General features: G+C 35.3%; 2 protein-coding genes across 9 annotated transcripts in view; both read left to right on the forward strand.

Moving 5' to 3' along the window:
* The window catches only part of ptprfa (protein tyrosine phosphatase receptor type Fa), a 563,163-nt gene extending 550,436 nt beyond the window's left edge, over positions 1 to 12,727 (forward strand). For all 8 annotated transcript variants that reach the window (XM_030132451.1, XM_030132452.1, XM_030132453.1 and 5 more), the window contains 5 exons: positions 2,295 to 2,421; positions 4,432 to 4,557; positions 6,541 to 6,695; positions 8,612 to 8,747; positions 11,897 to 12,727. In XM_030132451.1, the coding sequence (XP_029988311.1) occupies positions 2,295 to 2,421; positions 4,432 to 4,557; positions 6,541 to 6,695; positions 8,612 to 8,747; positions 11,897 to 11,965 (613 nt within the window). In that variant the 3' untranslated portion in view covers positions 11,966 to 12,727. The remainder of the gene's footprint in view (positions 1 to 2,294; positions 2,422 to 4,431; positions 4,558 to 6,540; positions 6,696 to 8,611; positions 8,748 to 11,896) is intronic.
* A 5,234-nt stretch (positions 12,728 to 17,961) lies between these two features.
* kdm4aa (lysine (K)-specific demethylase 4A, genome duplicate a) overlaps positions 17,962 to 27,717 on the forward strand; it is a 31,032-nt gene continuing 21,276 nt past the window's right edge. Inside the window, exons 1-6 of the mRNA XM_030132460.1 lie at positions 17,962 to 18,074; positions 19,937 to 20,101; positions 21,417 to 21,592; positions 21,732 to 21,846; positions 25,408 to 25,601; positions 25,726 to 25,775. Coding sequence (XP_029988320.1) covers positions 19,964 to 20,101; positions 21,417 to 21,592; positions 21,732 to 21,846; positions 25,408 to 25,601; positions 25,726 to 25,775 — 673 coding nt within the window. The 5' untranslated portion in view covers positions 17,962 to 18,074; positions 19,937 to 19,963. The remainder of the gene's footprint in view (positions 18,075 to 19,936; positions 20,102 to 21,416; positions 21,593 to 21,731; positions 21,847 to 25,407; positions 25,602 to 25,725; positions 25,776 to 27,717) is intronic.

The following is a 27,717-nucleotide window of genomic DNA, read 5'->3' on the forward strand; positions in this document are numbered from 1 at the left end:
CAAATAATGTCAATGTTGAAAAATGAAATGTGCAGAACTTTGTAGGAAGTAGTCTAGGACTAAGAGTCTCTCCTGAGGATGTGATGTATTCTTTGTTTTGCTGTTCTTTCACTGCATTTCTAACAATTACATGCTATTATTCTAACGATATCTGTTTATTTTTTTGTTTTTAATTCTATAAAAACAAATTGTTATGAGCAAACATTACTCTTGTACTGCAGGTCCCCAGATACTTCTGTAATCATTTCAAATTGCTTTACTGCAGCATTTTTTTTTAAACAATAAAAACCATGAACAATATAAAAAACATTTTTGTTGGTGGATGTGAGTCTCCTTAGCTGATGAATGAAAAACCTAAGAGATCACAGGTTTACTTATAAAATATGTACCACTAAAGCTATTAACGGACATAAAGACTATTACTTGTACACTTTATTTGTCTGACAGTCCTCTTGATGTATGTGAGGAAATTAAATACCTAGGTCATGTGATATCCAATGACTGGATGGATGACAAAGATATCCAGTGCTGTAAAATTAATCTCAAGCTAACATGCTGATAAGAAAGTTTTCTATGTGCCTATTAAGTGAAGAGTGTTCTCTGTTCAGAACCTACATCATATATATATATATATATATATATATATATATATATATATATATATATATATATATAGATAGATAGATAGATAGATATAGATATAGATATATAGATATATATATAGATATAGATAGACATAGATATATATAGATAGATATAGATATATATATATATCCCTCCAAGGCTGAAAGGGGACTGATAAGCAGGTTTATATGAAAATTATTAGTTTATTTGAGAATAATTTTATTGCTTCCTTTAGATAAAACTGTTATCTACAATGGCTGGTTTGCAAAGAGTATATGAACGGCTTTTTATTGATAGAAACAGCCTGTTATGGAGAAGAAACAGACCATGAAATGCCATCATTGACCTATCAGAATTAAATGTATTTTAATGTGTATTTTAATGCTCTGCTTTTTCTGTATCAGCTGTACATTTAACCCTTTACAAGGCACTCATAGAAATACACTGAAATTAAAAATTTCAAGCCTTAGTGTGTTATTGGAGGACATAACAAGGATGTATTACTTTTGTGAAATTTTTCACATTTTTTTCTTGTTGTGTAGAAAAATCAAGGTCAATGAAGTTACCGTATTTGGTAACTTACTCATAAGTAGCAAAAAATAAATAAAATCCAAGAAGTATATATAAACAAGTACAAGAAAAAAACCCATGTAACGTGAAAAGAACATCACTTTTAGAACATTAGACCAACATAAGTGCTGATCCAGACACCTGTCCACATCCACATTATCCCTTTGAACATCATTCCTGTGTGTATGTAGAAGTGCATGTGACTGTATGGGGTACAGGTTGGTAGGGGTGTGTTTATAGATAATCACAATCTTATGTTGTATATCAAGTGATTCAGCACTAACAGTCTGAGGAATGGAATTAGGGGATAGGACTGGATAAGCAGTGGCTTCTTCCTACTCCCTTTCAGGCACAACAGTTGTTCATTTTTTTTCTATTATTTGATTTTTTTTGTGTATTGTTTATCATTATTATTTTTCTGTTGTTAGATTTTTTATTTGTGTATTGTTTATTATTATTATTATTTTTATTTTTGTTCCATATGTTTTGTATTATGTCTGTGTCTGAAATAAACTAACCTAAACCTAAACATTAGTACCATTCCTTCATGGTACCTAACAAAGCAGGTACACTCACTGTTCATGCAGAGGTGAACCTTACAGACCCTGTAGACCACATTGGACCTGAGATTGTTGACTCACTGTCCTCACTGTAATTGGTGATGTCATTGTCTTGTAATGTATGTGGAAATGACCAAAAATAGTCACTTGACCCATAAAGGGTTCAGAGGGAGTGGATAGGTTTGGTAGGAGTGCTTGTTATTGTCTGAGGCACATTATTCAGATGCCTTACACACTGTATTGCTGTGCTTCTCCTGTTGTAATGGGCACTTTTATGCACCAGTGCACACACACTTGAAGAAAAATCTAGTGAAATCAGCCTGATTCAATCACCTGAACTTAAGCCAGTGTGAGGGCGCCACAGCGTCATGGATATTATTTATCTACTCTTACCCATATGTTTATTACAGAAAAATGAAATTTGGCACCAGAGCTGAAGCTGGAGCTGAAGAAGGGAAAGCTGAAATGGAAACCAAATTACAGTACCGCTGTCAGAACCCTGAGGAATAAACACAGCCATGTTTCTGTTCCAATTTGCAGGCAGCAGAAAGCGTACATCGCAACCCAGGGCCCGTTAGCCGAGACCACAGAGGACTTCTGGAGAATGCTGTGGGAGAACAACTCCACCATCGTGGTCATGCTCACTAAGCTGCGTGAGATGGGACGGGTAATACTCCACTCCTCCTCTGATATCATGAATATGAAGTCACAGTTAGTTGTAAGATGAATGAAAATCAGTACCATTATAATGACCGTTATAGTAAAACAAACAACCTGTCTGTTAAAGTCTTAATTGGGAATGATGGAAGTTATGGGTTTCCAATGGTGCAGACGCAAAATGTTCCAAACACATACAACAAGCTGAAGTACCCGGCCTGTTCTCTGCAGGGAGAACATGAGAAGTCCACACAGAAGGGCTTCAGATATGAGGCGACCATGTTAACCACTGCACCACTGTCGCCCATTTAATAGTATTCCTTAAATGCATCTTAATTGCTAATCTATCTATCAACGTGCAGTTAAATGATTATGCACTAATTCAGAAAAGCTGTTTTTCCATGAAAGCTTCTTGAAATAAGTGATGATTGCATATGGACAAAATTTAGACTCAAAGGGCAGTTGTAATAGAGTCTGTAAGGCAAACACTGATCCTTTTATATCTTAATCCTTTCACTCTGGCACCAAAACCTAACCATGTTTTATTTTGATGCCTAAAAACCTGGAACCTTTTGAAACTGAGACTGAAAATTGAAGTTTCATAAGCTCCAGCCTTTTTCCTACAAAGTCTTTCTTCTACAAATCCCTGAAGGTAAACTTGTACTGCAGTGAATTAGACCACATCAGTGTGTCAGGATTTTCACTGACCAAACCAAACTCATCAGGGCACATCCTGTCACCTTCAGTAACAAGATGGACAATATCATAATGTATTTAATGCATGTCTCAAATATTTAACTAATAATCACTGACATTTATAATATTAATGCAGGTCACATTTGCCATGCTCTTGTTCAGTGTTAACCCATATCAGATATAACCAAGATAAAAAGTAAACTAAGGTATGTTAACTTAAGATAAGATTTTATTGATCCCACAATGGGGAAATTCACTGGTTAAGGCAGCAACAGGATAAAGTGTAAGAAAATGTTCATGTATGAAGATAGTATAAAAAAAACTAGACAAAAAACAATACTAGTAATAAGACTCTGTTACATATATATTTGGGTGCTTCTATGAAACTGGGTTTATTTTGGTATCTGACACTTTGCCAGCTTTTTAGACCCAATAATAAAAGAGAAATGTAGACATATTTCCCCTCGGGATATACCTAATGATGACCTCAGATAAATGAAAAAAAAAAAATTATACTCTTGTTCTGAGCTATCCTAAAATTAATGAATTTTTAATCAAATATTGGGCCCAAATTGGGACCAAAATTGGGACAGGAAAAGCTACCTAGGTGTCAGTGCATTTGATCTGGAAAACATGGCTTGAAATGGTCTTATATACCGCTATAAATAAAGACAGTGTGTTAAATTTGAGAATCCTAGTGTTTTTTTCTAATCCAGACATGTGGGTTTTTCATGAATCAGCACTCTCATTCCAGGTTTTGTGTGTAACCCTTTGTGTCCACTGGCGTTACATGCAGAACCTTCCCATTTAAACACATAAATCGTGAGTGATTTTGCAGCAGCGGCCATTTTTGTGAAACACTCTGCCTTGAATATTTACTTTGATTCCCAAAATGTACCTGTGAGAGAATAAAAAGATATTCGAAAAAATAGTAGCACATAATTTCATGTCCTTTTTACCATGTTACACGCAGATTTTTGTATATAAAATTTTTTTTAAAAAAAGTGTTTTATCTGAAAAATAGTTTTTCTTTTACCTCAGTGAATATTTATTTTTAAAATAGACCCAAAGTGCTTTCAAACTTGCTTCATAACATTAGTCTGCATTAGTCTATATTAGTCCTGTTTTTAGGGACCAGTTTCATAGAAGCACCCATATATATTTCCATAAATATTGCAGTATGTTAGACAGTACAGATGAGGTTTACACTTCACCAAGGTGTGAGTGGCTGCTATTGGAGTAAAATCTGAGAAAGTGTGAAGCTGTATGAACTGTTTATTACACAAACCACATGTTGTGATAAATCTCTGTCTCCATTCTTTAGGAAAAGTGCCATCAGTACTGGCCCGCTGAGCGCTCTGCACGCTACCAGTACTTTGTTGTGGATCCCATGGCTGAGTACAACATGCCTCAGTACATCCTGAGAGAGTTCAAAGTCACCGACGCCCGGGTAGGTTCTCCTCAGCTCAGGTTCTCCTGCTGTTCCACACAACAGCAGCAAAGTGGCAGCAGTTCAACTGTCTGTTTCTATAGCAGAGTGCATTTAAGATGGCATCGAGGCGTTTTCATCACAGGCAGAGGCTTCTAATCCATCTGTGTCTGGATTAGTTGAGCTGGGAGTATGGAGCTAACATCCTCCCAAAACCTGACCAACAAACCAAATATGCATTTACATATTTCATTTATATTTTTCTAATAATATATCATATGCATGTTGGTACAGACTAGTGTCCCCTGTGTTTGTGCTGCTGATTTCCGCACAAATATCCTGAGTAATTCTGCTTCTCCATAGCAGCAATTAAAGACCACTGGTGTCATTATGAGTTTAGCCCAAGTCAGATCTGCCAAATAACTCTGTTTCTTTCAGACGTATTACATTATATTTTGGACCATTTTAGCTTATTACTGCACATTACTGGTTGCGATTCCTGAAATGACCTCATAGCTGCCAAGATTTTGCATTTTGCCTTGCAAAATGTGTGTTTTTTGAGCTGTGAACAGCATAATACGACTCCACCATGACAACACAGGTCAGTGCTTTTTGGGTGAAAGTGGTGAAAATCCTCAGCATATTGTCTGACTGATGCTGATGTCGTACCAGCTGTTGGGGACCAAGGTTATGATAGTTTTGGATTTTTCATTATAGTTTAGTTTTATTTAGTTTTGACTTTTTTTTCTCTTTAATTCAGTTAGTTTTAATTAGTTTTTAGCGCAGGTTTGCTAGTTTTTATTATCTTTTGTTATTTCTAAATGCTTAGTTTTAGTATAGTTTTAGTTTTTATTTTTTTAATATCTTTTCTCTTCTTCTCCATCGTATTCAAATAAATCCCAGACAGGACTCTGCTGCTTTCTCCCAACTTTAGTCTCCATGTTTCCAGGTAGAGTGGAGACGAGAAGACGACTCTAAACCACAAGTGACGAGAAGTGACGGACAGCTAAAATTGCTTGAGGGAAATAAATCGATTTCATATCAATCTGACATTGACAAAGACAAAAACCAGGGGAATTTTAGCTGTTATTTTTATCCGTTTTAGTTAGTTTTGTAAGCACACAATACAGTTTCAGTTAGTTATCGTTTTTTTCCTTTTAATTATAGTTTTTATTTATTTCAGTTAACGAAAATGTTTTCACAATTCTAGTTTTCGTCATTTCGTTAGTTTTCGTTAACGATAATAACCTTGTTGGGGACTACATAACGAACTTTACCTTAATAAATTAAAGTTAACACCCATTAATTGAAGGTGTGCAGCTCATCTCCAGATCATCTCCAACATATTAGCTGCAGAGTTTGGTCACTTTATACACTGTTGGAATAATTTGGTTTTCAGACTCATTCCTCTTTTTATTCCTATTAATGCACATTAATAATCACCTTTGACCAGGTGCAATGATTACATACTGAGTCCCAGTTACACTTTATCTATCAAGAATAAATCGCTTTGTCACAATTATTCCATGACGTGGGAAAATATTTTATCCCAACTTTATGTGCAAGTGTTAAAGGCAATAAGAACCATAAAAGAACTTAACCAGAATGCCTCTACATATTTTTGTAGGTACAGTTGTATATTTTATTGTTATAGGTTGTATTTAGGGTTATAATTAAATGTCATGACTTCACCATAAAATGGTTTCAGTATTTGACAATACATACAGTTTACTTTGTTGATTTCTTTCTGAGCATTTTAGGGACATACTTGCCTCAAAATACCAGACTTTTTTATTGTACGTCTTTTTACATTTTCTCATTATTTTTTAAAATTATTTCCTTATAGTAGTTGTTCTATATTTTTGGCATTCCTTCTCTCCTTCAATAGTTGCATTGATACATGATTTATCTCACTCCTTTGGATCTTTTATTCCCTGCTCCATCCCATAGAAATAATGCATGTCGGTCATTTATTTATATACATTTACTGTGTATATCTGTCAGGACGGCCAGTCGAGGACCATCAGACAGTTCCAGTTCACTGACTGGCCTGAACAAGGAGTGCCAAAAACTGGAGAGGGTTTCATCGACTTCATTGGACAAGTTCATAAAACTAAAGAGCAGTTTGGGCAAGACGGACCGATCACTGTGCACTGCAGGTAACACCCTTTCACCTAAAGACAGAAACTGCTCACAGAGTCTGACTGAAACTCACATGTTTGCTGTTAAAACCTGAACATCCAATAATTTCTCGAATGATGCAAGGAAGCTGTTGAAACTACTCTGCCTTCACTAGAGTTTGATAAGCACCTGCACAGATAGATAAGAGTGCTCCAATAAACACCCACAAAGCCTCTTGCTGTTTTGGACATTTACTGTGTTGACTGTAAAACTACAAAAACAAAATGCATGTTACAATTATGTATAATTTTTTCCGAACAAAGAATGTGTAGAAGTATGTAACACAACGTATCATAGCTTTGTCTTATGTAAAATATACACAGCATTCATTTAGTTAGCGACAGTTTAAAAAAAAAAAGTTTGTTATTGCTAGTGATAAGCATGATGCTAAAATGCATTGAAACTCCCATATATGCTAACGCTATTAGAATCTTTTGTTTTTTCACTAAAGTAAAGTATGAAACAACACAAAGAGCTTCTTAAACTTCTTATTACATGACAATACTTACAGACAGATATTCGTTTAGGGTAGTGTTTTTCAACCTTTTTTGAACAAACTCCCCTTTATGTCATCATGTGCCTCCTGCCCCTGCCACTCCCCCCACCCACCCCCAAAATAATTTAGAATAATAATAATAATACTTTTTTATTTTGCAGTGGGGGGGTGCGTTATAGCATCCCGTAACAAGTTGTTGAGCGGGGGGTGGGGAATTAAGTGAATGGATCTGACAGAGCTTATGTATGTTGCATAGGTAGTGCCCCCCTTGCGACCATGGGGGGGTTGCCGCAATGTACTGTGGATGGGGGGGGGGGGGGGGGGTTTGATAGAAATTTCACACTGAAATAACATGCTGCTTGATATTGATACTTATACAGGCTAACGCCCCGCATTTCAGTCTCAGCAGCCCTGTTGAGCCGCATTATGTAATAAATTCCCATTATGTAATAAAAGTTCAAAATATAATAAGAATGTCATGTCATCTTATAATAAAGCCGCATTATGTAATAAACTGACGCATTTTGTAATAAACTACCTCAATGCATTATGTAGTAAATTTTTTTGCATTATGTAGTAAGTTATTACAATTTGAGAAATTTATTACAAAATGCACTTGAACCATTTTTATTTTCAGGAAAATGTAATGTGCTAAATTAATCTTTAAGCTGTGTGGTTAAAGTTCTGATTACATTACCTGTAGCTCCTGTGACTAATTTCTTCTAAACTGCTCTGAAATTATATTAATTTGGATTATTACATAATGAACCATGTTATTACATTTTTTTTTAAATAAAAATGTGTCAAGTGCATTTTGTAATAAATTTCTCAAAGTGTAATAACTAACTACAGAATTTACTATATAATGCGTTGATGTAGTTTATTACAAAATGCGTCAGTTTATTACATAATGCGGCTTTATTACAAGATGACGTGACATTCTTATTACATTTTAAACTTTTATTATATAGTGGGAATTTATTACATAATGCGGCTCAACAAGCCCCCTCTTAGTTTTCTCCTTCCAAACGCCCCCCAATGGTGTCCCCAGTTCAGAAACACTGGTTTAGGGACAAATAAGTAACAAGGCTTCAACAGTAAATGAACTATTAACATGTCTTGAGCAATAATGGAAACTGCAGTAGTTCTGAGCAGACCAAACACATAAATTCAAATATATGTCTCCACTAGGGGACAGTATAGGAATATATGGAAAGGTTAAAACATGTCGCGCCTGTTGATTGACTCATGGTTTCATCTTTTTATACTGAATAATATAAAAGACGAGGTTGTGTCTTAAAAGTCGCCAGCAGCTGTCGGTGTCCTTCCAAGAACGTCTATGAAAGTATGTATCATTTGGTGACTTCAGATCAGTTTAATCATGTGTTTGTGTGTTAGTGCTGGTGTTGGGCGGACTGGTGTGTTCATCACCCTGAGCATCATCCTGGAGAGAATGAGGTACGAGGGAGTGGTCGACCTCTTTCAGACCGTCAAGACGCTCCGAACTCAGAGGCCAGCCATGGTGCAGACAGAGGTAGGATCGACATTAAACATAACACAGCTGAACAGTCTAAACGTGCCTCTATAACCCACTGTTTTCTAGGACTGGGTTGTTCACATCTGGGTGCTTCTATGAAACTGGGTTCATTTTGGTATCTGATATTTTGCCAGCTTTTAATACCCAATAATAAAAGAGAAATTTAGACATATTTCCACCAGGATGTACCTAATGATGACCTCAGATAAATGCAAAAAATATATATACTCTTTCTCTGAGCCATCCTGAAATTAATGACTTTTTAATCAAATATCGGGGCCAAAAATAGGACCAAAATTGGGACAGCAAAAGTTACCTAGGTGTCAGTGCATTTGATCTGAAAAACATGGCTATAAATGGTCTTATATACCACTAAAAATAAAGACAGTGTGTTAAATTTGATGATCCTAGTGGTTTTTCTAATCCAGACATGTAGGTTTTTTTTAAACTGACAGTCTCATTCCAGGTTTTGTGTGTAACCCATCGTGTCCACTCGTGTTACATGCAGAACCTGGCCATTTCAACACAAATAAATTGTGAGTGTTTTTGCAACAGCGGTCATTTTTATGAAACACTCTGCCATGCATAATCACTCCAATTCCCAAAATGTCGGTGTGAGAGAATAAAAAGATAAATGAAAAAATAGTAGCGTGTAATTTTCGTGTCCTTTTTGCCGTGTTACATGCAGATTTTTGTATAAAAAGTAATATAAAAATTCTCCCTTCGATTACAAATGAACAAATTTTCCAATCTGTGGTCAAAGTGGATATTTTTTGTTTACACTTGCCAAACACAATCTGTTGGAACCCTAAATGTACAAGAAATGACAATATAATGACAAAGTATCTGGAATTGTTTTGTTTTTAGTGTAATTAATTAATTCTACTTTTCTTTTTTTTTTTTTCTTTAGAGAGAGGAGGTCAAAGTCTCTTGGTGTTTCGTATGGGTTTTCTTTATGTAACAATGCATCCATTGTTCATTGTTTCATTGTTTTGTTTATTAACAAAAAAAAAAAAAAAGAAAAACTGAAATGTTGAGAATGGAAAGTTTGGTCATTGGTCACATACTTGTTATGTGACCACAATGTAATTTAAATGTATATTGAACTTTTCTCAATATTTCTAAATAAAAATCTGAAAAAAAAAGTAATATAAAAATGTGTTTTATCTGAAAAATAGTTTCTCTTTTATCTCAGTAAATATTTCTTTTTAAAATAGACCCAAAGTGCCTCCAAACTTGCTTCATAACATTAGTCTACATCTGGTTTGAATTTGTAGCCCCATGTCCTGTTTTTAGGGACCAGTTCCATAGAAGCACCCATACAGAGGCAGGGTTGAAAAGGTGGGAATGTGGGAATAATCACTTGATCAAAATAATGATGTGCTTTGACAAAATGGTGACAGAAATGAACTTCCTTCCAAAGAGTTTCACTTCTCTATTGGTGACATAGTTAAGGCCCAAAAATAAATTTGCCTCATAGGATAACTGCCTAAGTCATATTTTTATACTTTATTTTGCATCATCGGCTGTGATCTGAAAAAAATATGACTGACAATTATGCTATGAAGCTAATGAATTTTATGTCTTCTTATGACTTGAAATTCTAAAAATACTGTCACATAAAAAATATGCAAATGTTAACATACAGAAATGTATAGAAAATACTCATTTTGTCACGTTTACACCCTTTGCAACATTTTTGCTATTTTTTACCTTGTTTATCAAGTTGTTACATTTTTGTTAACCCAACTTTTTATTTATTATTTTATTTGTTACATTGTTTTGTCTTGTTACACTTACTACACCGTTTTTTGTTTTGTAGCATCTTTTATGTCATTATTGTAATGTGCCTTTTATGTAATTTTCATTTTGTTGCATTTTATACAATGTTTTTGTCTTATTACGTCTTTGATGCAATGTTTGTCTTGTTTTGTCCTTTACACTGTTATTGTGTTGTTAAATGTTTGATGCAATTTGTGTCTTGTTGCATCTTCTACATCTTTTTTGTCATGTTTTTTTTTTTTTTTTACATTATTTCTTTCTTGTTATGTCTTTTACTTTGTTTTTGTTACAAGTTTTACACTGTTTTTGCTTCATCACATTTTTACAGTGTTTTTGTTTCATTACTTTTTTTTTTTTACAGCATTTTTGTTTTATCGCATATTTTTACAATGTTTTTGTTTTGCTACATTTTTACACTGTTTTTGTTTCATCATATTTTTACACTGTTTTTGTTTTATTACTTTTTTTTTTTACAGCATTTTTGTTTTATCACATATTTTTACACTGTTTTTTGTTTTATTACTTTTTTTAACACTGTTTTTGTTGTATTACCTGTTTTACACTGTTTTTGTTTTATTACTTTTTTACTGCATTTTTGTTTTATCACATATTTTTTACAATGTTCTTGTTTTGTTACATTTTTACACTGTTTTTGTTTCATCACATTTTTCCACTGTTTTTGTTTTATTACATTTTTACAGCATTTTTGTTTTATCACATATTTTTACACTGTTTATTATTTTATTACTTTTTTTTTACACTGTTTTTGTTTTATTACATGTTTTACACTGTTTTTGTTTTATTACATTTTTTACACTGTTTTTTGTTTTATTACTTTTTTTTTTTTTTTTTTTTTACACTGTTTTTGTTTTATTACATGTTTTACACTGTTTTTGTTTTATTACATTTTTTACACTGTTTTTTGTTTTATTACTTTTTTTTTTTTTTTTTTTTTTTACACTGTTTTTGTTTTATTACATTTTTTACACTGTTTTTGTTTTCTTCTTGTTGCATATTTTACACCTTTTTGGCATGTCCAGTTCTTTTACATCATTTGTTTCTGGTTGTGTCCTTTACATTACTTTTGTTTTATTACATCTTTAATATAATTTTTTTTTATAATGTTTTGTCTTTTATTACTGAGGTATTTTCTTTGCAACACTCACAACAGCTCCATGACCCATTTTGAGTTCTCATCCTCAATTTAGCATAAACATGACGTATAAAGTACATTTTTGCACAGATCAGGGGTTATGCATTTTCCTCCCAGTTTCTTACTATATTTTCAACTTGCATGTGGAAAATTTGCTTTAAGAAAATTAGTCAGACTGACCGTTTTGTCTGTTCTGTTTTGTTCGCACTAGGACCAGTACCAACTGTGCTACCGGGCTGCTCTGGAGTACCTGGGGAGCTTCGATCACTATGCAACATAACCCCACCCAGACAGACACCCTCAGATGAGTTCGGTGTCTCCTCTGAGCCATAAATCCACTCAGCTCCATCGGTCCCGACAGGCCTGATGAGGAGGCTACGAGGAGGACTGATGAGGAGGTGACAACAGGAGGAAAAACAAGCAAGACGTGAGAGAAGAGGCACCAGACATCCTCCTTCTGGACTGATGCCATGATTCTGCCACAGACGCCCCACACCGAACCCTCCCCACTCCCTCCCCCAACCCCCCAACCCCCACCCCCTTCCCCACCTCAACGCCGACCCAGGAAAACACGCCTCTGATTCTGAACCGAACACTCCCCATCACTCCCTGGATTCTGCCTCCTCTGAATAGCACAAACTATTTTTCTGCTATTTTCATTTATATCCATCACTGCTATATTGTTCTAAATATCTAGAATTTATTTTGTATTCACTTACACTGGTTATTATTATATGTCTTAATGGGTCTTTGCTTATCTTTTTTTTTTTAATGTTTATTAGGACATGTATTTTCAACATGCTCCGAGTTATTAATACTGCAGAGCACATACTCACAGCTGCTAATAATTTTATTTTGTACCATAGCTATGTTATTCTGTTATCAGTTGGTATTATTTAGGGGGAAATGTGGGTTTTGACTTCCTGTCTTGATATCCAGCAGAATGATGATACCTACCAAACAGATCAAATGAACAGATAAAGCTTGTGATCTACAGTATGAAATAAACCTGTGGCTGTAAACGTGACTACTGACATCTGAACAACTGCTACCATGTACAGACTTTCTTGTTGACTGATTTCCTCAAAGCCTGTTGTTCAAAACATCTAGAGACTAATGAAACATAAAGCTGTCGGAAAACGGTTTCTGTACCGAAAATACCCTTCAGATCCCCTGGACGACGCATAAGCAGACATTTTGTGAAATGAGCGTGATTCCTTTTGATGTAAAACACATGCCTTCTAACATGAACCCTAACCCTGGTACTTTACTTTTACTTTATTCTCATCCCCATAAGTTATAACAGAAGAAGTGTGAGGCCAAGATGCATGTATTAGATTTAATCTGAAAGGAAACATCTTCTAGTTTCTGTTTTTAACATGTGGCTACGACACAACTTAAGCTACATCAGTTGGAACAAATGTTATAAAAGCCCATAAATGGGTCACCGATGACCTGGTGGATGTTAAGAAGTTATTAAAAAACAATGATTTATTTATTACAGGGTGGGGAAGCAAAATTTACAATGAACATTTAGTTGTTTTTTCTCAGCAGGCACTATGTCAGTTGTTTTGAAACTAAACATATATTGATGTCATAATCATACCTAACACTATTATCCATACCTTTTCAGAAACTTTTGCCCATATGAGTAATCAGGAAAGCAAACGTCAAAGAGTGTGTGATTTGCTGAATGCACTCGTCACACCAAAGGAGATTTCAAAAATAGTTGGAGTGTCCATAAAGACTGTTTATAATGTAAAGAAGAGAATGACTATGAGCAAAACTATTACGAGAAAGTCTGGAAGTGGAGGAAGCAACAAAAAACGTACCAAAGCTTTTATTAAAGCTCTCAAATCCAAAATCCTAAAGGATCCAACCAAATCCATGAGAAAAATGGCAATTGAACTTGAGGTAGACAACAAGACCGTTAGAAATGCAGTAAAATATGATTTGAAGATTTAAATTCTCATGACTTTCAATAAACTAATTGGTCATACACTGTCTTTCAATCCCTGCCTCAAAATATTGTAAATTTTGCTTCCCCACCCTGTAAAAGGGGAAATCGCAATAGCCCAAATTCATGAAAATACTCCTGTAACTGTAGGGATGTTAGATGGATGAGTCTAACTGGTTAAAATGTTTGACCTTTGATAGAATCTATTTAGTAGTTTCCTTTTATTTGTAAAATGTCAGATCTGTTTCTTAGATCCACTCATCAATACTTCATTTCCCCGCTGATTCCAGGTGCAGTTTTAATTTGGATTTCACAAGCTTTACTCTCATGAATCTTAATTTAAGCAGAAGCTGAACAGACAAGCTTTCATAACCCAGCGTACACTAGAGCTCCTCATAGATCCAAAGACCCGACCTAAAACAGAACCATGATCTGAGGGAGACCTGGACTCACATCCACACAGTGAGTCCATGTCAGGGTCAGGGGTTAATAACAACAAAGATGAGGAGTGCAGGTAGTAAACATGAACGTCAGCAAAACTGGATTTGAAATCAATAAGAAAATTGTGTTTTACAAGGATGGAGTAGATACGACTGACAGGTTTACAGCTCTGGAAAAAAAGGAGAGAAGACTGATTTTAGAGGTATAGAGGACAATGAGCATTTTGGTTTATTTTAGACGCCACCGGTAGCATCTCACACAAAATATGCCATTTAGAACATTTATTTCATATTCATACCATTTGTAAAAAATACCATTGTAAATTTTTCACTTAGGAAAAAAACAGAAAACAATATTTGGTATTTGGTGGAAGAACCCTGTTTCATTTTGTGTGTCATTTTGCTGCTGGCTGCTTTATGCTCCTCTCAAAGCAAAAACAGCATCAGCTTGGCTTTATTTGATGGCTTATGACCATCCACGTTCCTCTTGACCACATTCTGAAGGTTTACAATAGAATTCAAGTCAGAGAATTAGAACTGGTCCCTCCTTTTTCTTTTTCCAGAGCTGCATTAGACCTCAAGGACACATTTTGGTGAGTAACACTGAATGTAAACTGTGTTTGTTTACAACAGAACTTTAATGGGGAACTGCAATATCTGTGAGTCGAACTCCAAAAGTCTTGTACTGTCTGACCTTCCTAAGATAATCTTGAATTAGTTGTGTCTGTGCCCACCTGAGTTCATTTTATATTCACTAGGGCACAGACATATTGACAGCCAGATCAGACCATTAACATTATATTATTATTTTCTCTCACATATCTGGAGTTGGATCAAAACATATTGAAAATCATAGGTGTGTGTGCCAATGGCTTTGAGATTTGAAAAGTGTTTTTTTTTTGTTTTTTTTTAAGGTGTTCATACTCATTTCTTAAAATCTAAGGATGTTAAGTTGATGTAAAAGTAGTCCAGAAGGAGCCCAGTTGTGCTTGAGAAGACTGAAAAGTGCTTTATTTCATCAGACCACATGCAGCTCACCCAACACAAGTCTTACATCATATACAGAAGTGATTCCCTCACATCTCTGACCGCCCCGCTCATCTTTCCTTTTGAAGATACATGGCTTTACATAGACACGAAACCCACTTCCTTTCTGCCCCTATTCACCATATATCATAGCTTGACATATTGAGCATTGTTGCAGAAGGACAGACTTGTAACTCAAAGCAGCATCAGTGTGCAGTGGTGCATCTCTGTGGCTTTCACCGGATGACATGACAAAGTGAGGTGGAACATGTAAAAGATTCATTTCCCTGCGTTGTGCTGGAGGGGTCTATCTGTTGTATACATGATCTGTTTTGTATTTGTTAATAAAAAAGCTGAGACAATGTCTTGAGAACCTTGATGTTAATAAAGCTGAATTATTGGGTTTTTAATATAAGAGCAGTCGGTTTGTGTCAGTTGTGTGAAAATGCTGTGTGTGTGTGTGTGTGTGTGTGTGTGTGTAGGGGGGAGGTGGTGGTGGTGGTGGTGGTGGTGGTGGAGTGTCGCCTGCAGCCCTGGACTCAGCTCTGTAAGGGCCACATGGTAAAAATACTGCAGAGTTGCACAATACACACGTACACAGACACTTGTCCTTCTTCCTCTTTTTACCTCTCCTTTTCAGTTTACTATGTCTTCTGTGTTTTATTTAGTGTTAGCATTCATTTTTGAAGAGCAAAGAACAAGCAATGTTTGTATTCTGTACTAGTAATTGTATTTTATCCTAAATTACTTCTAACATTAGGTCTTGTGTATAATTATGTTGGAAGACAGAAATTTTGTTTGGTCAAAAAAAAACAAAAAAAACAGACGCTCAAAAAACTTTTGAAAATCCCATGTTCCAACACTTGTGCTATTCATGTCCTATTGCATAGTGTGTTAACCCTTCCATGCATGAATTATGAGAACCTTAATCAAGATTTTTTTTTCCTGAGTGTTTTTATTCCTCTTTAGGCATGAAAAAAAAACAATGTGATTGATTTTTTTTTTTTTTTTTTTTTTTTAAATCAACCTGTTTTTCATGGAGTTACAAAACTGCCCACTCAGCTACACCATGAATTTTATTCTTGAAGCAAAGAAACATGTATTTAAAACCCAATATCATAAAGTGATATGAAAACAGTGAAATGAAACCATGTTTAATGCAGCTAATCTGAGGTTTTCTCACATTTTAACATATTCTAATACTAGTTATTACTCACTTCATGGAGATAATATGCAAAAAATAAATATTAACAATTGATTTCCACTCAAGAACCAATCAAGAACAGCAAAGTTACAATAATGGTATGAATTGCAGTTTATGAGATGATGCATAAGTGTCCACTGTGTTGGTTGATATAGAACTAAAACAACAAAACCCATGAATATACAAGAGTAAAGCTGTAGAGTAACTGTCCACTGTAGTGACCACTATGCATGAAAGGGTTAAATCCAGTATAATAAAATGCAGTATCTAGTGCAGGAATGTCACCCTCAGGTCAGTTCAGTTCACATACAGCCCAAAATGATCCCAAGTGGGCCGGACCAGTAAAATAATAGCATGATAACCTATAAATAATGTCAACTCCAAACTTTTCTCTATGTTTTACAGTGAATCTAGTAAAATTATATTCTGAAGATTTTTACATTCACAAACTATCTATAAAAAATGTAATTAACATGAACCACCTGAAATTTCTTCGAAAAGATATGCAATTTTATCAGTATTATGCCTCATCCTACTGTTTGCACATGTGCATTATAATGTACAGATCACAATGGATCTACAAAGGCATATTTATTGTTAAGACACATTTCACGTTGTTCATATTTGTTCAGGTCATTCAAATTTTTTATGAAAGGATAGTTTGTAAATGTAAACATTTTCATGTAATTTTACTTTTTTAAACTAAAAAAAGAGAAAAATCTGGAGTTGTCAATATTTACGGTGTATTATGTCAGTATTTTATTGGTCAGACCCACTTGAAATCACACTGGGATGTATGTGACCCCTGAACTAAAATGAGTTTAAAACGTTTACGTTTACGTTTCCCATACTATGCAGAGCCATTTCACCCTTCTATATCATTAATCATCAAGTTAATTCTACTTGTGAAAAATGTTGGTCTTACTTTTCATTAGTCATACTAACCCTGGAGTAACTATTGAAGCTGAAACTTACTAAATTATAAAAGTCTTGTTTTGAGTATAAAATGTAGCATACTTTACATGACAATACTAGAGTAGTTAATGTCTAAACCTAAGGAAATTAAACTGTTTGTAAATTGTATTTTTCCGAACTTTTTGAGGCAAAACTACAGAATATGCAAACCAGCTGAATACAGTATATATTTCTCATTTTAACTTATTATCTCATTCAATTTTTTTTTTTTTTTTTTTGTCACTCATAACCAAACCATGTGTCAAGGTGTGAACACTCATTGTAATTCTTATCCAACACTAATGAAATAAATGGATTCATAGAATATAATAATCTAAATGAATGAGTACACGCCTCATGAACCTTTGTGGTTTGTTTCTGGTTTCATTGTTCCACTGCATCTTTTTTTTCCACAATTACAGCAGAGAAGTTCAGAGTCTTCTCATTGAGTGAATTCACTGTGCATGTTTTGAATGATGTAAGAAGGGATTTAGGATCTTTATAACCTGAAAAATATCACAACTGTTCACAATGTGCTTTAGGTGTACCGTTTGGTAGCATCTCTAATCAGCTGAGCCCTCTGTGATTAAAACACCTCAGAGGCATGGGCTGGAGCAGAGGGCGCTCTGATTGGTTACACCAGGACGGAAGCTCCTCCCACCAGAGCTCCATGTAAACAATCACACACTGGGCATGCGTCACTGGAATAATGGAGGACTGTCTTTTCTACCCGGACTGATGATGTCTGTATTTATACTCTATTTCTTGTGATCCGAGAAAAAAACAACTCGTCTGCATTTCAGTGTGTGTAAGTAAATGTTTGGCCATTTAGAATGTGTTTGTCTTTTGGAAATTTAGAATATCTACAAGTTTCTGCAAAGAAACTGACGTTCAGCAACAAGCCATGTTTGCTAGTTTGCTAGCAGAGAGCGAAGGCAGCTGTCAGATCTGTGAGTCCGCTACACACTTAGCGGCTGCTTATGTTTACAGTAAATTATTCCATCTTTGACAGGGCAACTTGTGTTACCTGCAGTGCTGGGTTACTTGCTGTTTACTCGTGAATACAGCTGCTGTTTAGTGTTTGTTGAGTATACTTTCATATGCAAAGACATGGAACAATCTAGGAGTTAGCATGTTAGCTAGCGGCTAGCTAAATATTTTTCTGAGGAGCAGCACTGTTAGTGGGCCACATTTTTAACAGACATGGCGACCACCCAATCACAGACTGCAAGTTTGAGTCAATCATGATTTTATCCAATCCCCTGCCTCATGGGTGGGTCTACATGCATTCTGCTTTTAAAGTTTATTATACGATATGAAGCCTGAAAGCTAATAGCAGAACATGCGCTCCTTTTATCCATGGTATGGAACAAATATTGTTGTTTATGGCTGGTATTGCGTAAATTAACTTAAAGTCTTATGAATCGAGTCTTTGGTGGCATGCTTTATACCATTATAATATTATTTTAACAATTTGTGCTAACACTAGTGTTGTTGAGAAAGGACACTGAAGTTTACACAAACAGAATAAATGGTTAAAAAAAACTTAAGTTCTGTCTCAGGGCTGTTACTATTAAGTAATTTTATATTTTAGTTGATTTAAGTGTAGACCTGAATTAACATAGTTTTTGGTGATCATGTTTATTCCTCCAAATACAAAATTATGTTTTAAACAGCAGTAATCTTTTATTATTAGTACATATAATGCAATTTATCTATAGAAAACAACAGATTCACCCTCTGATAACCAAAAGAATTATGGTTTCACAAAGTGTTTCTTCTCAGAATACATATTAGAACTGCTTAGGAAAGACTGAAAATGTATTTTAATAAGGCTATGATACAGCTGAGGAATATAAACAGCAAAAAGGCTGAATGAGAATGTGGTGCAAATTTAAGTAAAATGTTGAAATTAGGTGTTAATGTTTCCAAAGATGTATGAGAAAGTTCAGTGAAATGTAGCTTTTAACCCAGATATAAAATGTTATAAAATTTTAGAACAAAAAGGTCAATTCTGTGCCGTCTCTGTTCCGCTGTTTTTACTAACAAGTTAATAACAAGTTATTCAGACTCAGTAAGAGCCATGTTTGTGATGAACTGCACATGTTGTACACTAAAACCCAACAGGGCCTGTAACAAATGCATTACACAACTGTGCAAACTCACTTTGTTGCAGCAGGGATTCCTGCCATTCTCAGCTCTCTAGCAGTAATATTGTCTAGTAGATAGCAGGTTTACTTTGTCTTTCTGACCTCATCATCTAAGAAATATGTTTGTTTCTGCTGTAAAGGCATCTGGAGATGATCAGACTTAAATGTTAACAATATTATAGCAGTAGAGAACCAGATACTCAGACTCATTCTGTGAATAAACTAAATACTGCTACTTAACAAACACTATGCCAAACTTGAAACTGCTGCTAGTGATTTGCCTCCTACATTGCAGGACCTGGATGTGACTATTGCGCACACATACGTCGCAATATCGATGCTCAAATGACATATTGTGCGGCTTTAGCTCCTGTATTAGGAGCTGACAGTTGGAAGTTAGTTTATTTTCTGTGGATGACAAGAAATGATGACACAGGATGCAGATCATGCCTCAAACTAAAGAATTTGAAAAATCCACTGCATGCATGCTAAAAGTTTTTCTCTTTTTTTCTGTCTGCAGAGTTTAGGTCAGAACAACACTCTCAGGATGACCACAGACACACCGGCCCAAAGCATGGCCTCAAGGATCATGACATTCACCCCTTCTAAAGAGGAGTTCAAAGACTTCAGCCGCTACATCGCATACATGGAGTCACAAGGAGCACACAAAGCTGGAATGGCAAAAGTAAAATGACTCTTTTTGATTTTGATTTGTGGTGTGTGTTAATTGTCATAGACTGCTGTGTCAATGAGGTTTGTTGTTCCTCCGTTCTATACCACTCTAAAATGAAAACCTCCTGATGGCATTTCACTGTCAGGCATGGAATTAAAATCAGCAGTCTTCATCCAAATCTCAGTCGCTTTGAGGCAACTGCAGGCTGAGGTAGTCAAATGAATGAGATATTTTCAAAAGTGAAGTTTCCTGTTTGCATGCTACAGTATTCCTTGGTTTCAAACTGACAGGATGTACTTTGTTGTCCTTTTGTAGATGATTTGCAATGAAACATATTTGAGTTTTGGCCAAATCTAGCTTTCTAAAAGTTACTTTGCTGTCAGACTTTGATCTTTACCAGGAGAAAAAGACAGAAGTGAACAACTAATTATTGAAATTGTTAAAACTGTTTTTTTTTCTATCCAAGCCACACTTGATATGAGAGATGCTGAAACAAAAAGAAATTTACATCATTAAATGTCTAAAATGGCAAAATAGAACCTTTGGATAAAAGGAAGTGCACATGTGGTATTGCTTATTATACAAAAATATTCCATATAACAGGAAAAAGTGAAATGGGCTTTGACAGAAAATAAATAGGCCATTTGAGCAGAATGAATAAAAAAGATACTGGATCAATAGATTATAAAGTATTCATTCATGGGCATAGTTAATAAAGAAATAAAGTTCTTCTTTTAAATATGGAAGTATGCCAATATTTCTCTCCTGTTTTTGTAGGCACAGTTGTTCAAACTTGGCAAAGAAAAATTCTTCTTTTTCATTTTTAAACAACATAATGCAAGTTCAGGACTCAATATTTGGTGAATTACCCCTGATTTCCAGTCTCAGCTTTCACATGTCTTGGTGTGCTCTCACCAGTCTTTCATAATGCTGTTGGGAACTTTACTGCAAACAACTAAAATACAAGTAGCATAGTTTTATTTGATAGTTTGTGACTGATCTGATTTTCTTTGGATCAGATTCCAGAGGTTTTCAGGGGGGTTCATGTCTGGAAATTTGGTTCTATGTAACAAAATAACAGTACCCTGCTGACTTTGCTGTATGTTTGTTGTAATGTTTCCAGTACTGAAGGTTCTGATTCATTATTCCTTATAGGTGGTGTCGTTAATTTGTTGAATTCAGGCTTGCTTTTTTACAGATTATGGCAAAAATCACATCATTTTAATAGTTCGGTGTAAATTAAATAAAATGATTACACTTCAGACTAAATTCATGACCTGAAATTGAAATATCTATCTAATATAAGCATGATGTTCCTCTGTGGCAGGTTATTCCACCTAAAGGCTGGAAGCCCAGACGGACGTATGACGACATCGATGACCTGGTGATTCCAGCTCCCATTCAGCAAGTAGTGACCGGCCAATCAGGACTTTTCACTCAGTACAACATCCAGAAGAAGCCAATGACTGTCCACGAGTTCCGCAAGACCTCCAACATGGACAAGTCAGTAACATTAATCAGCAACGGACATTATTAGTATATTAATCTGATATCTAATCACTGTGTCACATTGAGCCATTAACAGACTCTTCTCTGTAAGACGTGTGCAGATTCTGAATAACTCCAAACTTTGTCACTGTAGGTTCTGTAATCCTCGATATGTGGATTTTGATGAGCTGGAGAGGAAGTTTTGGAAGAACCTGACCTTTAATCCTCCTCTTTATGGGGCTGATGTCAGTGGGACACTGTATGATCCAGTAAGTTCAACAGGTGTATGGTCTTGTCACTGTTACACAGTTAACCCTCTTTACTTCAGGGCCTCCCTGGCCATTGTAGCCTTTTCAATTTCCCCTCGTAACACAGGATGCAATCAATCCGTTGATCAATAAGTTATCTAGAGCTCAAGAATAGTGACCCACACATAAAGAGGATAGTAAGTAAAATATATTTTTTACAGATTTGGGGAAAAAAAGGGTGTAGTGTACAATGTGCCACAGTTTCAACCTCCAAGATATCTAAAATTAAAGAAAGATCCTCAACTAAAACTATCCCAAACCTAAGTCCAACCTAAACTAAAAACTAAATTCTGGTCTGTAGGCATGTATTACATCAGTATAAACATTAGTAAACAAGAAAAGCACTCGAAGAGCGCAGACCCCCCCCCCCGATCACCACCAAAATTTAGTCATTTGTTCCTTGTGCCAGTATCAACATTTCCTGAAAATCTGTCTGTAACTTTTTGAGTTATCTTGCTAACAAACAGACAAACACGCAAACACACAAAGCAAAGTGATCACACTACTACCTGACGGAGGTAAATATGTAACATATTCTGAATTGAGAATCATAGAAGGAAATTACTGAAATGCATGTGGATTCCAAGTAGAGTAAGTTTAGCCTTTAGTATATTTTAGTTGTAACTTATGTCTAAGCTCTGTTTGAAAACAGACATGATGATGCCATTTGTACAGAATTATCCTTCTCATTTATAAACCTCATCTAATCTCATACATTCATCATTTTATTACCCTTTATCAGATGCCTTTTCTAGTCTTGCATTAATGTCAAGGAAGGTGAAATGGAATAAGGTCACAATTTGTCTATACAGTAATGGAAACTTTTCCATATGATCAAATCAGAGCATTCATGATTATGTCAATGTTAAATTAAACTTAAAGAGAAGTTCAAGTATAGAAATGCATTCATTTTGCTTTTTTTTCTGTTTCAACTAATTGTGGTTTTCCTGTGGCTTTATTTTTGTAACAAATGTGAAGCTTGTGAAAACTTCACTGAAATGTGACAACTTCCCATTTTATACCTACATTATTTAAATGTTAAGTGTTTTTGCTCTCCAACCTCATGTTTCTAATGAAGACAGACAGCCTTTAGTGTTGTTAATCATCTCCATTCAATACAGATGTTAATACAAGGTTAACAGCTGAAGCTCTGACTATTTTTCTCCGTGAATGTGATATCAAATCCGGTCATTTAGCCTCATTCAGGAACCATTCAGACTTTCAGATTTCCTCTCACATACCACAAAGGAGTGTGATTGTTCCTATTCAGTCTGCTGATTTGTGACGACTGTATTCAATTCATCTCCTCTCTAAACTCAACTTATTTGGAGTCTTGAGAGATGCTTATACTGCTAAAACATGACCAAACCTCACAAGCACTCATGAATTGTTGGTTTTCATCAGGCTCAAACAACCATTTATAACAAGTTTAGTGTTTAGGATTTTATTATAACGGAGATTGGAATGATTGAAGCCACCAACAATCATTCATGAGTGAAGGGGTTCAGGTATGAGCTTTAGCAGCGTGAACGTCAGTAGCAGAAACATTAGTCAAGGAGAAATGTAAGTGTAACGTAAGGTAGATTGAACATTAAGGCTGCTTTAAGCATTAACTGTGAGGCCTGTTGGACTGGTGTTTTTTTGAATGTAAGGTCTTAAGTTTGATCAAACACGCTTTTAAAAATATAAATTTGGATTCCTAAAACCTGCAGATAAGTGTCCTCATCTGAGGTATGAGGCTTTAGTTCTGCATTAAAGACATTTGCACATTTTCATGGTCATGGTCTTGTTCTTTGTTGTTGTAATGACAGAGACACCATCATGTTGATCTAATAATTGAAGCACTCTGTGTGAGCTGTAGGGCTGCAGATAAGGACTTTTCAAACAGCACTGAGCTGCTGTGATCAGCACATTCACTGTCCTCTGTACTGTATGTCCACAGGATAACTGAGGCTTAATTCGATGCCTCTGTAGCTCTTCACCAAAACCACTCCATCTCTATGTAGCTCAGGGTCTTTCTATGAATAACCTAGTCCTTTTAACCCCAGTCTTCCTCATCCTTTTCTTCATTTATCATTTAAAATTGACTGTCTCTATACATGTTTCCTAACAAAGTGAAGAACAATCTAAACATATCTTTTATACCCTTGATAATGTCGCCTTTCAACTACAAAGCCCATGCAGAAGGTGTATTAGGAACATACACTGTATTAAAGTGGACGTAGCCACTGTGATGTTAGCCTAGGGTTTGTGGAATAATGTTTTGAATCCTGGAACTTGGCATTTTATTGGTCGCCATCCTGTTGTTTTAGTCAGAAGAGACAATATTTAGACATGAGAGTGGAACTGGACTCACTAGACTAATGCTAAAGCTAAAGTTAGCTTTTGAAAACAACCACAGTTAAATAGGAGATGTGACGTCATCGAGAAATTTTAGCCATTTGCAAAATGTATCACGAAAACACTCAAGTAAAACATTTGGTTAACAGAGTTCCATGATTGTCTGCCACAAAAAACTATGACAGTAAATAGTAGCTCCACTTGTACGACTCGGCCCATGAACTTTAAAGGAGTGATATTTTGCTTTTTTTAAATGGAATTATGCATTTTAAAACATTTCCCTGTGGTCCACATAAACTGTAAATGCTATGCTTGGGTCTGAATTCTTCATTAATTTAACTCCACAGGTCCATCTTCAACCCTTTTTTTGAGTAATGATACGAGAAAGGTCGTTTTGAGCGCTGGCCCTTTAAATGCAAATTACCCACTTCACACCCCACCCCCTCCAAGTTGTTGACTGTGCTGCTCTATTCCGTTCAACCAATAACTGAACATTTTAGGCAATCGGCTCGAAGTTTGGACATATTTTCAGTATGGACTACAATCGCGGCTGCTAACACAATTATGGCGTACTCTGAGAAATGTTTGTTGGGAGTCTTGACTTTATATGTGCAAATGTCATGACGTAACTAGTTATGGATGTAACAAATTAAGCAGGAATTAAAACAGGTTGTAGAAACCCACTAAATTTTTGAATGAAAAAGAATATAAAGATAACTTTGCAGCACCTGGAGGGTTCAAATTCAAACTTTTTGAGCTATTAGGGTCCAAATACACAAATAAATGTAGCAAAGACTAATAAAAGTGGGTTTAGCAAAATATGAGCCCTTTAAAGACTTTTGTTAGCCCTAAAATCATATTAATGGACCACCAGTACATCTATTATTAGAGATCAAATCACTGAGACCAGAATGGATTGAATTATTGTTGAGTATTCCTTGAGAGAATTTGGCTTTTTTTTTTTTTTTTTTTTTAACAGGGCTTACAGACTGGATGTTTAGGAACCAGCTAGTGGCCATCAGTTGTTTTAAAGACACATTATTTCAGAATTGGCTTGGAAAAATGTGTTCCTCTGTGAGCAATTGGTTAAAGACATGACACTGTAAAACCATATGATAAACCCCAATGCCGTTGTCTATTATGGCAGTTTCATCTGATTGCTATGAATTCCCTCTTGTGCAGGATGTGACTGAATGGAACATCGGCCGTCTGAACACCATTTTAGACACCGTGGAGAACGAAAGCGGGATCAAGATTAAAGGAGTCAACACACCATACCTATACTTCGGAATGTGGAAGAGCGCCTTTGCATGGCACACTGAGGATATGGATCTGTACAGCATCAACTACCTGCACTTTGGAGAGCCAAAGTCCTGGTACCGTCACAGACTCACACAGATCAAACTGTGGAGCAGGATGCAGCATTTTTACTGTCATAAATATCATACTGTTTATCATGATTTCATATTCTGATCTGTTTCCACTTTGGCTGTTCTACAGGTATGTTGTCCCACCTGAGCATGGCAAAAGACTAGAGCGGCTTGCCAAAGGTAAATGAGTTCTGGGACGTCTTCCAGAGAAATGTATACTTTTAACATCCACACTTTTCATGGAGCTTTCACTTACGAAAGACAAGATAAGTTATTTATATAGTGCATTTCATACAAAAAGGAAATTCAATGGGCTCCATGATGATGATGATGAAGAAGAGATTAAAAAAATCAAATTAGAGGAGAGTACATGATATATAAAACAATGATAGACAAGAGTAAAATAATTTTAGAAAATCAATGTTTAAATGAATAAAAGAATATAAAGTTCCCCAGAATTGTATAGTAATAAGAGAAGAGTGTAAATCACAGAGTTTATTTATAGGCAAATGAAAAGAGAAGTGTTTTCAACCTGGATTTAAAAACGTCTACTTGTGGGGCAAATTTTATCTCTATTTTTTTTTTTTTTTTTTTTAATTTATCTTTTTATGAGCAATGTAACAGAGGATACAAAGGAACATAAATACAATGCATTCATTATACATTGCCTTTTTATATCATTTTTCCTCATTCCCAATCCAACCTTAAGGCCCTCCAAGAAGGGGCAACAGCAGAAACAAGAACATCACAACAGTCTCTGAGCAGTAGAAAATCAAATAAGTCCAAGCAGTATCAAATCTGTGGTGTACAAGAATATTAATTGAGCTAATGGAAATAAAATTAAAAAAATTAAATTAAATTAAATTAAAAAATAAAAAAATAAAATCATAGCTTGTAGATACCTGTGTTTACTTTTAAATATTAGACATTACCTAGATGTATCAAATGTGACAATAATTGATAGACAGAACAAATTACAACAAAAAACAACAATACCTAAACAATAATAAAACAGAGTAGGGTGGAGGTGTGAGAGATCAATCTGAAGGCAGCATTTGTAAAGACTGAAAGTAATCTAAAAAAGATTGCCATGTATTAAAGAATTTAGTTGAGGAGCCTTGTAGTGAGAGTCTAATCTTTTCTAATTTAAGAAAAAACATAACATCTCTAAGCCAAAATGAAATAGACGGGGGTTTAGGAGACTTCCACAAAAATAAGATACGTCGTCTTGCAAGGAGGGATGTAAAAGCTATTATATCAGACTCTATTTGGTTAAAACAGGAGTCAACAGGGAGCCCAAATATCGCTATAAAAGGGTGAATATTGATATTTTTCCTAAGAATATTAGTCATGATCATAAAGTAATCACCCCAAAATTTCAGTAACTTAGGACAGGAAAAGAACATATGGGTTAAGTTGCAGGGAGATCCTTGACACTTGTCACATTGGTCCACAATATTTGGATAGATTGCAGAGAGTCGAGATTTTGATAAATGGGTTCTATGCAACACTTTAAACTGAATAAGTTGTAATCTAGCACACGGTGTGCTGGACCGTATACTAAGGATAGCTTTATCCCAAATTTTATCTCTATTAACAGGTTGTTCCACTTGTTTGTGACGTAGTAGTTTAACGCTGCTTCTCCACATTTAATCTGGACGCTGGGCTTAACTAGCTGAATCCATGGATCTAAGAGTCCTTTCTGGTTTATATTTTTTAAACGAAACTAGTAGGAGCACTTTCAAATCGCTTCTGTAACTAACAGGAAGCCAGTGTAAAGATTTTAGAACCGGTGTGAAGTGCTGTGTTTTGTTATTCCTGGTTAAAACTTTTATTGTAGCATCTGGATGACCTACAGCAGTTTCATGCTCTTTGGGGAGGGCTAGTTAAAAGATTGTAGAGTATAAAAATCGACTTTACTGGAGATAACAGCGTTGATGAGCTTCGTAGCTTCAGTTGAGTTATTCTTAGTGTTGGTCAGCTGTATGCATTAGACTTCATCTGAAAGGGAACATCTTGTAGTTTCTGTGTATTCACATGTGGCTTAAAACAGATTGCCAACTACAAACATAGTTAAAATGTGACCCTAAGAATGTTGAAATGTGTTTCCAAGAGACACTTG

The sequence above is a fragment of the Sphaeramia orbicularis genome, chromosome 4 (genome assembly GCF_902148855.1).
Source record: "Sphaeramia orbicularis chromosome 4, fSphaOr1.1, whole genome shotgun sequence".
Lineage (NCBI taxonomy): Eukaryota > Metazoa > Chordata > Actinopteri > Kurtiformes > Apogonidae > Sphaeramia > Sphaeramia orbicularis.